Raw genomic sequence first — 18079 nt, forward strand, 5'->3', positions numbered from 1 at the left:
TAAACATTAATAAGAATTCTAGAAAGAGATGAAGGAAATAGAGGGTAGGAAATAAAGAACAGAAGCAATTTTTTTTTCAGATTTTCTTTCTTTATTTGTTTATTTATTTATTTGAAAGAGAGAAAGAGAGAGTGAGAGAGAGCATGAGTGGGAGGAGAGCCAGAGGGGGAGGGAGAGAATCTCAAGCAGACTTCCTGCTGAGTGCAGAGCCCCAGACAGGGCTCAATCTCACAACCCTGATAGCATGACCCAGCCAAAACCAGGAATTGAGCCACTCAGGCACTCCACAGAAATAACTTTCTTTGAGTTAAAGAAAAACACAAATTTTCTTTTTTTTTTTTAAGATTTTATTTATTTATTCATGAGAGACACAGAGAGGAGAATGAGAGAGAGAGAGAGAAAGAAAGGAAAGAAAAAAAAGAAAGAGAAAGAAAGAAAGAAAGAAAGAAAGAAAGAAAGAAAGAAAGAGAAAGAAAGAAAGGGAGGGAGGGAGGGAGGAAGGAAGGAAGGAAGGAAGGAAGGAAGGAAGGAAGGAAGGAAGGAAGGGAAAAAGAAAGAAAAGAAAAGAAAAGAAAAGAAAGAAAAGAAAAGAAAAGAAAAGAAAAGAAAAGAAAAGAAAAGAAAAGAAAAGAAAAGAAAAGAAGTAGATACACAGGCAGAGGGAGAAGCAGGCCCCAAGCAGGGAGCCTGACATGGTACTCGATCCCGGGTCTCCAGGATCATGCCCTGGGATGAAGGCGGCGCTAAACCGCTAAGCCACCTGGGCTGCCCAAAACACAAATTTTCATATTGAAGTGGTCCACTATATTTCTAAACAGGATCATGACAAATGAATCACAGGGCACCATGGCCATATAGAACTTAGAGACAAAATTCTGCTTAAAAAATGGATCTGGATTTATAATTGATCTCACTGGTTTGGTTTTTAGTTTTAATTTTGTTTTAATGTAGATTGAAGATAGCTTTGGAGGAGCTGATGTAACAGGGCAAAAACTGTCAAACTCAATCAATAAAAACAAAATATTTTTTGAAAAGATAAATAAGAAAAAATCTTTGGCATTTCTGAGTAAGAAAAAAATGCAAAGCATATACTATGCTAAGCATGATAAAAGGAATTATGGGAGTATAATATAAGAATACTACTTAAGCAATTATATTAAACAGAGATGATATTGACTACTTTATGGGAAGTCTCTGTATTATCTATGAAACCCTTCCATAAATCTAAAATTATTTCAAAATTAAACGCTTAAAAAAGTCTTCGATGGCTACTACCATCTTATTAAAGTCTAAATTCCTTACTCTGGAATTAAAAGTTCTGTAGCTGGCCCCAACTTTCCCTCTCAGCTTTATATCCCTAAATTCCTCTCCTGATACTCAGTGCATTCATGCCTTGACCTCTTCTAACTGCTACTTATGTGAATGTTCTGTCTCTACAATAAAACATAAATGCCTCAGGGTCAGGGTCTTTATCCTTATAACCCTATGACTCCTAGCACTGTGCTTTGCGTATAGTAAGTGCCCAGTACATTTTGTTGAGTGAATAGCTAAATAAATGAACAATAAATCTCAAAAATCAGTGAAGTTTATATTTGTCCATTATTATATCTAATCATTATTGATTGATATACAAAATAGTATATACTATTATACAGAATATAATATATCAAATAAGATATTTTACCTAACTGTAAGATGGTAGGCTGCCAAAGAAAAGTCAAGAACATTAAAATCAGGTAATATTATTATATTTATATCAGTAGTTTAAAGTTTTGAAAGTGGATTAATTTAAAAATATTGATGTAAAAAAACATCTGATTCGCTCTGAATTTAATTTATGCATAGTAACTTTCTTTCCACCCAATACCCATGACCAAGAATAAGCAAGATTTGGACATTCTCTCACTTAGGTGTGTATTATGTTTGTATGTAATAAATGCATTCACTATAATCTCCTAGAATATAACATATTTGACACATCAGTGAATGGAACTAGAGGATATAAGTTTAAGAAATTCAAGTTTCCTTGTTTTTGTTTTTGCTTTCATGACCTTGAGAATTATGAATTTCCCAATCATCTTATAAATTTCTACTCAAAATGATAAGACTTCCCCTATATAGTACATTCAACATCCTCCTAGTGATCTTTAAAAAATAGAAGACAAAATGAAAAAAGTGAACTCTTCAACAGGGAGGCCTCTTGGTGATTTCTCTAATCATTTCAGGGTCTCCTTTACCTTATGTTTAAATCATTATATTTTAAGGTTCTCAGGAGGATTGTTAACATCCTTGCTTTAAAAGATGCAGAATTTCCTGAATCGAATGTTTTGAAAATGTATTGGATGATTGGCTGACAAATCTGGCCCCTTAACCCCTTTGGCCCTCCAAGATATGATTTGGGAAAGGACCAGGAAGTAAAATAAAAAAAGAAAGAAAATTTCTCCTAAAGCAACGTCCTTACACTTTTCTTTGTCCGTTCAGAAACCTTCTTAAATGCTATTTTCACCATATAACATTTCATCATGTTTTTGCCAGCAGTTGGCCAGTAAGAGCCTACATGCTCATTCCTGCAATGCCTTTCACGTAATCAAATGTCACCCTTGTGCATTGCAAATCATTTCAGGATGGATTATTAATGCCAAGACCATGTGCTGAGACATGGAGAAACCATTATGCCAGCAGTAGCCTTCTTACTGAGCCATGGACGTCACCTCCAATGGTGCCAAGTAATTGAAAATACTTGAAGTGGAGTATGGGACTGGATTGAAGGATTAATCCTTCTGGTTTCATGAAAGCTGTAAGAGATTATGCCCATTCATTCTTTAGAAAAATGGTATTCAGACTGTGCTTTAGTTTTCTGATTAATCAAAGGAAAGCAGTCAAAGGCTCTGATGGACACAAACCACTGGTTTTATGCAAAGAAACCTCCCACTGAAGTAAATGGGAGGCTTGTGTCCAAGTAGACTAATTAAAGAATTTTCAGTTAGTCCTGACACCACAACCCACAAAAAACAGAGGGCCAGAGGGAAAGAAAGCAGTCATAATCTTGTTTAAACTGTGCCTTTATAAGCTACGACAGTATTAGAAAAAGAGAAGTGAGAATATGATTCATTTTTGAATTTCAAAACAATAAAATGATCTGCATATTAAATTTTCTTTTAGAAAGCTATATTGAAATACATTAGTTCTTATTCCGTCTTTTATAAAAGAAACCATCCTCTAATATTACAGGCATTCAGTAAGAATTCATGCATTTTGGACATATTTTCTTTATGCCATTCTTGTCTAGGCAGTTAATCCTTCCCTAGCCACATATCATGACCATGAAAACTTGCAGTAATTTCCATTTTTTTTTTTTTACAATAAGAGCAACACAAGGGCCATCAGATCAACGTCTGGCTCCCCTCTTGATGAACTCAGAAGGAAAGCCACTCACTGCTTCAGCAGCTGTTTTTGTTTTCAAGTGCAAAAGGAGAACTTATTTAAGTATTTTATCTTATTTTGTATTTTGATTAAAAGGTTTGCGATTCAAGTTTTGTTTTCTAGCCAGTGACGTGGCCTTCCATGTCATCTGTTAGAGTGATTTGGATTAATGAATTTCTTTCTTATTTGGAATAAAACCCAAAAATTCCTTTGAGTGTAGTATTAGACTGTGCGATTATTTATGTGCATAAGTTAGGATTGAAAAAAATGTATTCTCTGGCTAAAACATTGATGTGATAGCTCAATTATTTGAAGTGTAGGACACTAATTCATTTGGGTATCATATCTTTTTCATGTAATTATTTTGTTATTCTTCAAATTTCTTCATGGAAAATAAATATAGGTGTTAAACACCGTTTGGGTATTCAGGCTCTTTGTGTTCCAAGCAACCCATGGAACTGAGACATTTAATATTTCCATAGGCAGGCTGTTATTGATTTTTTTTTTTTTTTTCATTTTCAACCAAGGCTTGGTGTTGCAAAACACGGCTGCACAGTTGGGAGATGTGAGAGGAACACTCAGAGCAGATGAGCTCCTAGCAAATCTCTGTCTCTAAAAGGCCTTTCATTTTTATGCCTCTTAGTTTTCAAAGCAAAACCTTTGTCTATGAAGATACCTAGAAAAATTACTTTTCCAAGATGCATACTGTCTAAAAGAAAATAAGACTGATTTTGTTGTGTTTTAAGTTACTTGAGGCAGTAAGCACACTTCACCTGTATTATCAGGTATAAAACATGTTTTATGCTTCCATACATTGAATGATTCTTCTCCAAGTCCAGGGAATTAAAAATATATTTAAATCACAATAAACTAAGTTTATAAGATTAAGCTTTTACCAGGAGAGAAGGACTAAGAAAAATTTTTATTAATTCATAGACTTGACTAAATGGAACCGTAAGACTCTTTTCACTGCTTATTAAATAAGGCCTCGCCTCAACATTCTATGTCCCAAATAGATTTAGTTCCTGCCAGAAAATTGAGACTACTGCCCAGCACTAAAGCTGTTTTAATGCCAAGCATCTCTACTTGAAATCATCCCCAACCTCTTCTCTGTCTCTAGATTTGTATACCTTGACTCCAGTGCACAACACACTGTGCAGTGTAACTTAACTTCTAAAGGAGGCACTTCCTGGAAGAAATCTCCCCAGGAAAGCATCCTGTTTTGCAACTAATGAGACCCAAAGATAGGAAGGTTAGTTATAAGCCCTTCTCATTTGAAAGTCATATGTCAAGATTTTAATGACTTGCCCATGAAATTGGGAGTGCATATTGTTTTAATGAGATGTTGTATTTATTCCCCAATCCCATCCCCTGACTTTAATCTGCGTCTTTTCTTAGCAAGTCACGTGGAAAGAGATGCTTGGCCTACAAATAGAACAGCAGAGTGCAGCAAAAGCAATGCTTAGGAAGAGAATCTGTGATAAATAAAGACTTGGGACTATCTTCACAGGAGTCTCCAAGCCTTTAGTTGATGAGCTTTAGGAAGATGCTAACTGTCTCAGGAGTTGCTGAGTGAGGAGGAAAAGCTGACTCCATCCTTCCCCATCCCCCCTGCATCCCTCTCAGTGCAATCAGAGCCAAGTCCTTTAACATCAAAGCAACTATAAAAATAAACCAAAACTTTGAGCCCTGATCAATTCATCTTGTCTTCACCTTAACTTGAAAAAAGAAACAGAAGAAAAGAAAAAAGAGAAAAGAAAAAACCTCAAGGAGCAGAACACAACATGGTTTTGTAATAGTTACCAGGGATGTTGGTCTAGGTATGTGTGTAGAATAGCATTTGTGGCAGAGGTAAACGAGGAGGAGGCCAGGTGGTTTATATTATAAAAATAACATTCTGACCTACCATGTGCATGAAACGTTTCTTTCAGTTGACAGGAACTGGTGAGTTTTCTCTGAAAATTGGACTCCCAGACCACTCCCCTCCCCCATACCTAGCAAAGACCCCCATTCCCAGCACACACAGAGCTCCAAATTGTTCCCAACATATTTGTAGCCAGCCTGACCTATGGAGAAAGAGACACAGTATTAACCTGGGTGACTGAGTTTCAACGGTTGCCCTTTTTCACATTACCATCTGGAAGGGGGGGGGAATGCTAATATATCCACAATTAGATAAATTGGAACACATGCAAATGTTCATGCTAAGACCAGGGCAGTCAAGGTCTTAAGAAACTGAAAAGGGGACAATTAGCAGCAAGGCCTGGCTTGCGGCATTCTTTGTGCTGATGCCTTGCTGTCAGGATGAAACGGAGGTGTTGGTGACACTGACCAGAGCTGGCCGACCATACACACAAACTCTGCAAGTCACTTGCTGAGACTTGAACTCTGATTCACAAAGGCGAATGTTCCCAACCACCTGAATGACAGACTTGACAGCTGAAAGGATTTGGGCAAGAATTCTCACCTCTTGCAGAGTCGGTTTATTTGGTTTTGCCACCTGCAAAGTCCCAGCTCAGGAGATCCCTGGAGTATATGTGCTATTGAGCAAATGCCACCTAAATAACACTGACCTGCCCTTGACCCCTGGGGGTGCGGGGTGGGGGGGAACAATATCTTCAGCTTTGGGTTCATGTGTACATTCAATCTGTCACATTTGCTACTATGTTGTTGTTCTTATTCAAAAACTTCATTCCTTATAGACTGTTTTTCAACTTCTTGGTGACCATTGGTAGGGGACTGAGTAAAGTGTGCCTTACTTGGTTTTATACATTTTGGAGCTACAAACCTTTTTTTTTTTTCTTGATGTCCTTAAAATACAAATATGAAAAACCTCCAGAAGTCTGTTAAGATGGAGAAAACTTACTTAAATTAATGTCTTTGCAAGTGCTTTCCTGTAGAAAACACTGTAGTCGGATGTATGTACAGTAAAACCTTGGCATCCAGAAACAGCTTTCAACACATGCATTCTGTCCATTTCCTAATACTAAACATGGAGAAAATTATTAATCAAATGAAGGTTACCAGGGTAGTAACCATTCAGAATATAAATTTTGTCTGTCTAACTAGAAGCTGGTTCTATGAACAGTAACACATTTGTCAATAATTTTATAAGCATTTAATAAATAATTAACAATAAACCTAGCTTCTTATTAGGCATTTCTATTTTCATAACACATACATGACTACCAAAATTTTATTTCACTTAATTTAAGAACTTCTGTACATCCTAAAAAGTTGATAGGTCACTATTTTATTTCAGGACAAACTACTGGCCCACGAATTGATCTTGGTTGATTAATTTGCCATTCTACAGTGTCACACTTTGGAAAATTATCATGGAGGAAATAAAAACTACTGAGCACGAAAGGAAAATTGAGACCTCAATTAAGTCAGCAGTGCTTATAAACTTCCTAAGGGCCTAATTTCGGAACTGTCATAAAGAACTTTTTTTTTTTTTTTCAACCCGAACACTGCTTTCCTAGATTCTTGGGTAGAGGCAATTTCACTAGTGAGAAATTAACATTTTGATATCAGCAGAGGTAGATTTACCATTGTAATGAAGAAAATCTGAACACTATTAACCCCAACTTAAAACTCAATTGAAATTTATAGAACACTAAACTCCAAAAGTAGAATATGCACATTCTTTCCAGGTGTACATGGAACATTCATGAAGGTAGGCCACATTCCGAGCCATTAAAAAAAAAAAAAAAAGTCTTAAAAAATTTCAGAACTGAATTCAGAGTGTGTTTTTGACTACAATAAATTTAAATTAAATTAGAAATCAATAAAAATGTTCACCAAAGAGAAGTACTATAGACACTTTAAAGGATGATCACCCCAAATTGTTCTGGAAAGGTGTTGTAGATATTGTGATTTATAATAAAAATATATATTTGGTCTTTATCCTGGTCCCCAGTGCTGAGCTCCTAAAACCCTTAGAATTTCCTGTGGTAAGAATGAAAAAGGTATCTTTTATTATTCAAAACAAACCCTTTCTACCACACTTAAGTTTATGTTAATGAGGTGGTTTCTGAAAAGCCCCTAAGATGGTGGCTGGATGCCAAGGGAACCAATCACATGATTAGAAGTTTGAAAGTTTCACCCTAGCATCTGACCTCCTAGGAGAGGAGAGGGACTAAAGATTGACTTAATCTGATGGCCAAAGATTTAATCAACCATGCCTATATTTTGAAACCTCCATAAAAAGCCTATGTGTTGGGACTCGGAGAGCTTCTAGGTTGGTGTACATATGGAAGTTCCGGGAGGGTGGTGCACCTAGAAAGGGCATCATGCTCTGAGTCTCTTCCCACACTTCCCACAATAGATTCACTATTCATCTCTTCCCACACTTCCCACAATAGATGCACTATTCATCTTTTCCTCTGGCTGTTCCTGAGTTGTATCCCTTTACAAATAAACCAGTAAACTAGTAAGTGAACCATTTTCCTGAGTTCTGTGAGTTGTTCTAGCAAATGGTAGAACAAGAGGAGAGGGTCATCAGAACTACTTATTTTTAGCTGGTTGATCAGAAACCAAGGTGACAACCTGGAGTTGCTATTGATATCTGAAGTGGAGGCAGTCTTGTAGGACAGAGCCATTCCTCTGTGGGACATGATGCTATTTCCAGGCAGGTTGTTTAAGAATTATGTAAAATTGTAGGATGCCCCCCCTCCCCGGCTGGTGTATTAGAATTCGTTTGTGTGGGGCAATTAGTTGTTTTGGTGAACAGAAGATAGAAGTGTATAGACTGTTATAGTATATTAGAGGAGAGACTTATCCTTTTCAACCATGAAGCCAGTGAAGCTTCTGCTTAGGCTCCTTCCAAATCACAATGCCAACTTTTTAAATTTCAAGTTTCCCCAAATTGTATAAACTTCAGGCCCCACATAATCTGGTTCTGCCACTGACATTTAGAAATGGGATAGAAGCTAGAGCAATACTTTGAAAATAGTCCTGGGTTCCCCTGCCTCAGAATCACCTGGAAAGTTTATTAAGTTTAGACATCCTCCCTGTGCCCAATGTACTGCATCTAAAGAAACTGATTAAGTGGTCACATCGGGACCTGGGAATGTGCATTTTTAGCAATTTCCCCCCAGGCGATGATTTTACTATGAACACTAAAGCTTTTGAACTCTTGGTTCAGACTCCTGGCCTAGGTTTATCAATGATCTTCATAGTGTACCCTATGGGCTCCTAGTGGCTTGTTAGTGATCTAACATGCAAAATGAAATATAAGACACGAATGAGCTGGTCTTGGGATAATTTCTCATCCAATGGAGCTGAGGAACTTTAATTTAAATGACTTTTGCTCCTGAAGAGTTAGCCAACACTTCTTAAAACTATTGAGCGATCTTACGTGGTAAAATTCCAAATTCTCTTGGCCCCATACTTAATCAATGGGTCATGTTCAGCCAGCAGAGAAATTTCCTACAGTAGATGGCATTTGATCTTCTCATGTAATCATAGCTGACACCTCTTTCCATTTTCCTCCTCCCTTTAGTCCAGGTAAAGCATGGAAAGGACAGTAGAAGGGAAGCAGATATTAAAATAATTGTCAGCACATTGCCTTCCTCATTGAGCACAGTTGCTTGCCACCATGTGCTGCTTCTTCTTTGGACTTTTATTCTGAATGAAGTTGAATTTGTCGGATGGGGATGGGTGGAGAAAATTTTGAAGTCTTTTGTCAAAATGGCCCACAGAATATCAAAGTAGGAGCGTTAGCTAAAAAAACTATATAGATTTGGGGAGTGCTATGAGATTTTAACCAGATTTTATATTCTCTCTATTCCAAGGTGAGTGACCATTTCTGTGATAAGCAGAATAGTGGAATAGTGTAGTAGTCAAAAATCTGAGCTCTCAAGTTAGGCAGACCTGCGGTTGAATCTCTTTTTTTCTTTTCTTTTGTTTTTTTTTGTTTTGTTGTTTTTTTTTTTTTTTTTTTGGTCACCTTTTTTTAGAGGAGGGGGACAGAGAGAGAGAGAGAATCTTAAGTAGGGTCCATGCTCAGCATAGAGCCCGATGTGGGGCTTGATCTCAGGGTTGTGAGATCAACCTGAGATCATGACTGAGCTGAAATCAAGAGTTGAAGGCTTAACTGACTGAGCCTCCCAGGCCCCCCTTTTTCATCACTTTTTAAGTTGTATGACCTTGAGATATAACCTGTTTCTTCATCTGCAAAATAAGGACAACAAAGAGAAATGCCTTTGTATTCGTGCTCTATGGTTGGGTAACAAATTGCCTCAAAACTTACATTCATTGTCTCCTATTGTTTCTGGGGATCAGGAACCTGGAAGCAGCTTAGTTGGGTAATTCTGGCACAGGGTCTCCCGGAGGTTGTAGTCAAGCTGTCAGCTGGAGCTGAAGTCACCTGAAGTCTTGATCAGTTCTGGAGGATCAGCTTCAATCTCACTCAGATGTCTGTTGGCAGAAGGCATTAGTTGCCCACCACGTGTGTCTTTCTGTAGGACTGCTTACAACACAGTAGTGGGCTTTTCCCAGAGCAAGCTATCTAGGAGAGAAATCAACTATTACCAAGACAGATGCCACAGTGCTTTTTATAACCTAATATTGAAAGTGACATAAGCTAAGCTCTGTCCTATTCTATTGGTCACATAAACCAGCTGTAGCATAGTATGGGAGGGGACTGCATAAGGGCATGAATGCCAAGAGCAGAGATCCCAGGGAGCTGTCTTGGGGCTGGTTACTGCTGCTGCCTTTAAATAGTTTTCCTCAGCAATGCCACAAACACTCTTTTATTTTTTTTTTAATCTTTTATTTTTGCTTTAATTTTAGATTAGAACCAGGAGGCTTTGAAATGATTATGGTGGTTTATAATGTAACAGCAAATGAAAGGCATCTGAGCATCAAGATAAATGTCTGAGTGGGGTCTACTAGCCTCTTGAAAAGCATGTGGATCCACATGCCTAAGAAATCCACAGCTGACTTTAGTAAAATATCAACTATTAAATATTGCAGCCCTGCACTTTAACAAAGTGCAAAGGACAGAAGTTGTCTCTCTATATTAACAAGTAAGAATGGTTAGCGGATAAGGCACGGTTTACAAATCTGTATTTATGATTGAGGTCTGGCTGAAAAACAGCAAGAATAAACCATACAACCTGGGAAGTCCAATTCTAGCAGGAAGTTGCTTTGACATAACATCATACTTCACTCATTCCCCAACTAAACTCTTTGATGACCAGTTGGACACATCAATAAAATGTCCTGTCACTTACCATATTTTATTCTCTTGCAGAATTTCCTACTGGTGGTAATTCTAATGGTGCCTGTTCTTACAGCAGAATCCACACTCTGATTTAGATTTGCCAAGTGGATTGCTTTTGGCTAAATTTCTTGCCCAAGTGTGGACCCTTATGGTTTGAGACATCCCATTTAAAGATCCCTAAAGAAAAATATGCAGCCTTTATTGGCTTGGATTTGTAGCTCCAAATTTTAGAAGAAAGTGGCTGGTTAACATTATAGGCATTTTGAAGTACTTCTCTTTCAGAAATGCAAAGAACAATAGCAAGAAAAGCCTTTTGATGGTTCAGAATTTATTTTATTTTATGTACTTATTAATTGGTACATTTTCTCCCCCATTTTAACCAAAGATTCTGTACATTGGAACAATAAAATAAGTAAAGACATGTGTCTGCTTTAAAATCTTGATATTGGTTAGGTCTCCGAAGTCCTTTTTCATGCTTTCTGGGAAAAGGCTCTTCTGTTCTCTCAGCCCAGCAGTACTTTGATCTCAGAAGCAGTGCCATTTGGTTGTAAATGTATGTGGCGCCTTTGATCTACTACTTAGTTGGTCTTATTTAAAATAGATAGCTTCTTTTATCTAAGTAGTGTTTACTAGGTCTCTCTCTATGAAAGATGGTTTAAATTGCTATTATTTAGATAGAAAGTATATGAAGTTTCTTAGGACTGCCCAAATCTGAATCTAATTCTCTAAACTCTAAAACCCCAATGACTCTATTGTAGATTTCATAAAGCAGATTCCTATTAAAATGAGCTACTCCTACAGATGTCAGGTAATATTTGCAAAAAAATTGTTTGCTTTTTCATGGGAAACGGATTTTTTTCAAAGAATAATAAGCACAGCCAACGCTCAGGCAAAAATAATAATCCTAGACTGTCTGAACTTAATAGTCAATTATCCCTCTGAAATTCACATATTAATATATCTTTATATTACTACATTATACATACCATATAAGGTATATTGAAACGGGATTATTTTAATAATAAGTATATATATTTAATTATCTTTATGAGGATTTCTTGAACATTTTATCAGGTACCTTAATGACTTGTGTTTGAATTTTCTAGGCTGCATTCAGTTATTCACTCAACAAACTATATTTCAGGTACAGAGACACAAAAATGACTTAGTCACAGACTCTGCCTTTAGACTGCTCACAGCCTAGAGTTATGGGGCAGAGTACTAGCAGATAATTACATAGCAGTGTGGTGAATGCCTCTCATGGACAGTGATCCTCCCACCCTGGCCCTGGGAGTGGTCATGGAAAACTTTCTGAGAGATGTGGCACTTGAGCTTCATTGCAAGCCTGCCAACTCAGATATAAATCCCATAAATCCCAAGTCCATAAGGCAAATCCAATCTACCTGCGCAGATCCCCCTAATTTAATACAAGTGTCCTAAACTTTGGAAGAGGTCTAAATCTTCAATGGCTTTTGCCACCTGAAGTGACCCCCAAAGCCTTCTCCGCTGTCATTCAACTCTAAGAGGAAAACCCCAAACCACTTTCACATACATTTTAGAACTTTAGCACTATTCTTTTTAAACAGGAAATATTGGAACTCTCTTTGTGTTGTAAATTAAAATTGCTGTGTATAATTACTGTTTTGCTAGGCTACTGACACATGTTTTTCCCGTCCTCCTTGGTGTCATGTTCCTATTTCAGAAGTCTTGTCATTATTTCATCTGAATACTAAACACGTGTGAGCATTTCCACATGCTGATCCTGGGAGTAGGCACTGTGGAGAATGCTCCAGAAATACAGAAGTGGCCCTACCCAGGCCTGGAGGTTAGCTGAGGGGCAGGAAGAGGTAATCTGTAGTCAAGTAGGGGATCATTACTGTCCAAAGAGGGAGGTCGAAGTGAGAAAATCAGAGGGAGCTGGAGCCTGATCTCAGGGGACTCATACAGAGTTCATAGAGAGGGGAGGCCAACCCCTAGAGGATACAAGAACATGAGTTTGGAGCATTCCTCGGTCAGCACAGAGATGGTCAGTATGGGGCAGATAAAGTAGAGATAGGGAGGTGTGGAAGCAAATGGAGGGGGTTTGGCTTTTTCCCAGTGGAGTTAGAGTCCTTGAGGCTACAAAATGGGAGAATAAGAGATCTCTGGTACTTGCCCTATTCTTTCTTATCGGTCACCAAACACTACTGATTCTAAGAATCATGCTTTTTAGGTGATAGGAGTCCTAGAGATCAGAGAGCCTGGCCTCCCCATTTGTCCAGTGAGGAAATAAGTCCCAAAATTCAGCATGCCTGGGTCTCGCCATCACTAAGTAGCAGAGCCAGGGGCGCCAGTCTAACATGTTGGCCAGGACCTGAGCCTGTGCTTCTCTTCCTGGGGCTTGTTTCCCACCAGGAGTTTTAGAGTAGGGTCTAGGATCCTTGGCAGTTCACAGGAACCTGTAGGAGAAATGGCATCCCATCCTCTAGTAGGAGTGGGCTCCAAGGACAGTGCAGTTCTCATTAGGGTTTCATCCCTCTATGTGGACCCCCAGGATCCATGTCAAGCCAGAATTTGAAAAGAGGAGTTGTAGTTGATAACAAAAGAGACAATAGAAAAGAAAAAAAAAAAAAAGAAAAGAAAAGAAAAGAAAAGAATCAGGATACACTGAGCAGACCCAAGTGAGCCATTGGAAAGCCAGGTTAGGAGAATGGAGTACAATATTCCTTTTAGGAGAATTTTTTTTTTTTTTTAATGAGTTGCTAATCATAGTCTGCCTGTGGTTCCTAACTCCAGAAAGGCCAAATGGAGCATGTCCCACCCAAACTGTGTGGACTGACAGCAAGGTGGAAAGGATGGTCCTCAAGAAGCTCAAGGAACTGTTATTAGAGGGAAAGTGGGGGATAAATGCTGGAAAAGCCAAAACAATAGATTTTGACGGCAGCTCCTTTGTCCTGACCTGGACATATGAGTACATATAAGACTGGGATACAAAAAAAAAAGACTGGAATAGTCCCCTAGAGTATTACCATGTGCTAGGTTTTCTCAGCGCCTCATGTATATTAAATAATTGTTTTCTGTCTTCAACCAGATGACATAGGCATTACTGTTATTCCCATTTACAGAGGAAGATATTGAGGCACAGAATAACTTGCTCAGAGTTTTCCAGCTAATAAGTACCATAGTTGGGATCTGAATCTGAGCAGTCTGACTCCAGAACCTGTGTTCTTAATTATTGTTTTAAAAATATTTCCTATTTCCCTTCTTTCCTTACATTTTTTTCCCTCTGAAATAAGAATTTGAGGAAGGTCTTGAAAATGAATGTAATCGTCAAGTACACAATAGTGACTCATTAATTTTATTATAATTTATCAACAGTATGCAAAGTCTCTGGTGCAAAACATAACATTCAAAGACTATAAGAGAATACAAAAATCATTTGAAGACCTAAACTAAGACATTTGCACGGACTCTAGGGCAGAAAGAAAATCTACACGATCTTCAGGGTATTAGCAATGGGTAAGAGAGAATAGGTGCAGAGAGTAAACATATGAGTGAAAGCATCCAGAAATCCATTGAGGCAGTGACAAAAATGGTGAGATGCTGAATCCTGTAATGATTCCTTTTCTCCTTCCCTTCTCAAGTGCTGCTTAAGTAGAGCTGAGGCCAGACGTGATGCAGCGAAAGTGGCCCTCATCAACTCCCTCTTCAATGAGCTGCCCTCTCGAAGAATCACTAAGGAATTCATTATGGAGAGTGTACAGGAAGCAGTTGCCTCCACCAGTGTGAGTATCTACTAGGGTAGAGAGCTGGGGGTACTAAAGCACAGAGGCATTTGCATCTGGGGAAATACTAAAGTGAGCAAATTCTTTAAGAATTGTGCAAGTTTGGGAAGACTGGCTGGCTTGGTCGTGAGTTTCAGCCTCACATTGGGCAGAGATTTTAAAACAAACAAAATTGTGCAGGGTTAATTTTAACCCATGAGATCATTGGTTTTCAACAAAATGAACACTTGGCTTGGAAATCAAGAAGTTGGAGCTGGCTCCCTCTGCCCCATGTCAGAAATATTTTGTAGTTACCCTGGATGAGCATTAATCAAATTTTAAATCAAGATAGATAATTTGATCCATCCTAATTTATTTGAATGTTTGCTGTTTGAAAAGTATTGATTCTTTTAGGGCCTGGAAATGCATGCAATGAATACTGCCTTAATCTAGAGGTAAACTAGCTCATTTTCCCCCCAAACTTTATTAATCATAAAAATTATCCTAAGTGTGCATTAAAAGTATCAATTCCCCAGCCAGTGTGGGGGTCCTGCAATCTGTATTTTTAAGGAAAAGCTGACTGCTTAGACATGGAAAAGCCATATGCCCAATATTTGTTAGTTCTTAGAATTATCATGCTTAGTATTAATTCTTTCAGAGAGATGAACATTTTTTTCAGAGAAAATTACTGTTAATGGACATAGTTAATGCAAAATGCATTAGAGGAAAAACTCTTCTTAGAAATTTAGGTATTTTCTCAGCAATCTAGGAATAAATGACTTGCCCCATGAGTTATTTAAGAACTTCTGCTACTTGCTACCTACAAACTACAAATAATGGAGGAAGCCTTGGTTTCCCACTGTGGCAGGTGTCTCCCTGTGTGTCCTCCAAAGGCAGAAACTTGGCATTACTGAGGGAATTAGCCACCTCCTGGCTTTGCTTTTAGCATGAATAAACCCCATCTCAGATTTACATTCTCTGATTACCTTAATCTGATTATAAAGTTTCTGTCATTTTGGAGAAGCTGCTGAAAATGAAGGACACATTGTCACACTAGCAGTGACCCTTTTCTTCCTTTTCCCTTCATAAATGCTCTTGTCACCCACAGGAGAGATAAGAGAAGGGGCAGGGGACAGAGAATGGTTGACCTGAAAGGGAGACATCGGGGAGCTCTGTTCTCTATCTGCTGTCAGGATGAAAGGAAGCTTTTATTTTCTTGCCCTGTAAATTTCAAGAGCCTTTGAGGAAGAGAAGTTAGGAAAATGATGCCTGATTTATATGTGTGGAATTTACTCAGGAGCAGGGAGGGGCCCTCAGTGTAAATGTAATTTATCATTTTTTCATGGAAATTTCTAAGGGAAGAGAATATATAAGGTTTGCAGGCTTCTGGATGGATTTCCTCTGGGATATTTAAAAAGCCAACATAAATATTTCAACAGCAGCATGTTAATGTTATTGCATTCAGAAGCTATAAATTTGCTGCTATCTGATGCTGGCAGTTGTTTGTTCAGCCTCACAAAGGCATTGCCTACCTCCCCAGAAATCCAAGGCCCTGGGATCCTGCAGGGTAGGCCCCACTGCCAATCCAGCACTTGTGTTAGCTTTTTTTACTGCCCTTGCCCCTAACCAAATTGAAGGGCAATTTCATTTCTACTCGTCACCCACCCACGTTGTTTCCTAAAGATTAGGTAGTCCAGAAATGAAAAAAATACACACCGAGATCCATGCCTCCATGTCAAACACCAGCATATTATAAAAATCCCCCATTAAGAATCATGGCAGTAAAATATGAATGGTTCATACAACCAGAGAATTCTTTCCCTGCAGGTTATATAATCTTGCCTGGTTACCATCAAATCAGAACAAGCATTTCAAGATTTCAAATAACAGATGAAGGCAGCCTCAGAGGGCAATCATGCAAACATTACCCCCATCAACAGAAAAACCTTGTACAAAGATAAAAGAATTTCTACTTTGGGAAAATTATTCTTTTAGCAAGAATATTATCAGTTAACTTTCTAATGACAATTGATCAGATGGATTACAAAATCCTCTACCTGAGTCAAGGTGAGATTAAGGATTTTTATCCCAAATCAACTGGAGACTCTGTCGTAGAATGCATACCTGAAGGGTCAATATAATAGAAGTTTCACTATAGGGCCACAGCATTAATTCGTGACCACAAAAGAAGAAGAGGGAAAATCCATAATATTTTCCTTTTCTGCTTTCTTCCCAAGGGCACTTTGGATGATGCGGATGACCCGAGCACCAGTATTGGAGCCTACCACTACATGCTGGAGTCAAACATGGGGAAGACCATGCTGGAATTTCAGGTACCTGACTTACTGTACAATCCAGAAGCCTAGGAGAATACCACTCTTACCATTAACGTCTCCTGTGCTGATAACCTAGTTGTTTTGTGTTTTGGTCATTTTAACTTAACCCTCTTTGAGTCTAGCATGGTAGTCCTTAGCCACACCTCAGGAGGCTAAAACAAACAAGCAAACAAGGCACAGTCTTTGCTTTCTTGCAGTGAAGTAAAGCACTTAAGTCTAAGAAACAGCTGGGGAAAAACACCATCTGAAGACCCTGTAACATTTCACCGGCCCTTCCGTACTAAGTTCCCCTTTTAAGCTGAGTTGAACAGTTTGAAGAGTTGGCTGTGACCGTTTGGTTCTTAATTTTCAGAAGTCTTAGATGAAGCTGTCTGCAACGTACATTAAACAATGCCCCCCTCAGTTCTGGTATTTCCATTAAACAAGATCTACCACCACCCATTGTTAACTAGGTCAAAAGATTCAGCCAACTGTAACCCTGTTCATCCACTGCTGACAAATGATAATAGACCTGAGAAACCACACTACCTATTTTTGCAAATTAAATGACCATCTTAATAACATTAACAGTAAGAATAATAATACCCAACACTTACTGAATGCTTACTTTCTCTGACACTGTGCTCACTGGGGTAAGCATTTAAAAATATCATAGCTCAACACTCAAGATAAACATGAGTATTTATTATCCCCTTGTCATCACTGTGGGAAGTGTGCCATAGAGCTTAGTCAATTGCAGAGCAAAGACCCCCACAGTCTGATTTCTGAGCTCACATTCACAACTATTATCTTTTATTGGGCTGGGAGATGAAAATTCAGTATGATTGGGCATGAAATGTATGCCCTCTGAAAAAAAACAACTGGAATGCTGAATATCCATATTTACGAAATGCTAGTAGGAATCAATACACAGTGATACAATAAAGAGACTCGGTCCCCAGTATTTCTATTATTTTAGGTTAGATTCCCAGAAGCAATCAGAGATATAGTTTTATGGACCAAAATGTTCATCCAGGTGTAATTTACAAGTGTTTCATCTGAGCCCTGAAGCCACCAGCCTTCAAATACCTTTCAAACTGTTTTCTGGACTGCAATAGCATAGCCACTTTGTGGGTTGATACATCCCTCTTGCCCATTTTTTTTTTTTAAATCAGGATTTTCCTCCATTAGTCCCTTGTTTGAAGCAAAAATACTCCCTCTTCATTTGGTCATTCAATTTTCTTTTTAAGTGGTAGTGTTCTCATTGACCTTTGATGTTGATTGCCTTGGGTTTGAAGAGAACAGATATCCCTAAAGCCTAAGCTCTGGAATAGATAGGGGCATGCTTGAGTTCAGTGATTCTGAGC

At 38.3% G+C, this 18079-nt stretch overlaps 1 protein-coding gene across 3 annotated transcripts in view; it reads left to right on the plus strand.

The window, feature by feature from the left end:
• The window catches only part of LIX1 (limb and CNS expressed 1), a 59877-nt gene that overhangs the window by 21910 nt on the left and 19888 nt on the right, over positions 1-18079 (plus strand). For all 3 annotated transcript variants that reach the window (XM_038532264.1, XM_038532262.1, XM_038532263.1), the window contains 2 exons: positions 14278-14418; positions 16635-16730. In XM_038532264.1, the coding sequence (XP_038388192.1) occupies positions 14278-14418; positions 16635-16730 (237 nt within the window). The remainder of the gene's footprint in view (positions 1-14277; positions 14419-16634; positions 16731-18079) is intronic.

This window comes from Canis lupus, chromosome 3 (genome assembly GCF_011100685.1).
Source record: "Canis lupus familiaris isolate Mischka breed German Shepherd chromosome 3, alternate assembly UU_Cfam_GSD_1.0, whole genome shotgun sequence".
Lineage (NCBI taxonomy): Eukaryota > Metazoa > Chordata > Mammalia > Carnivora > Canidae > Canis > Canis lupus.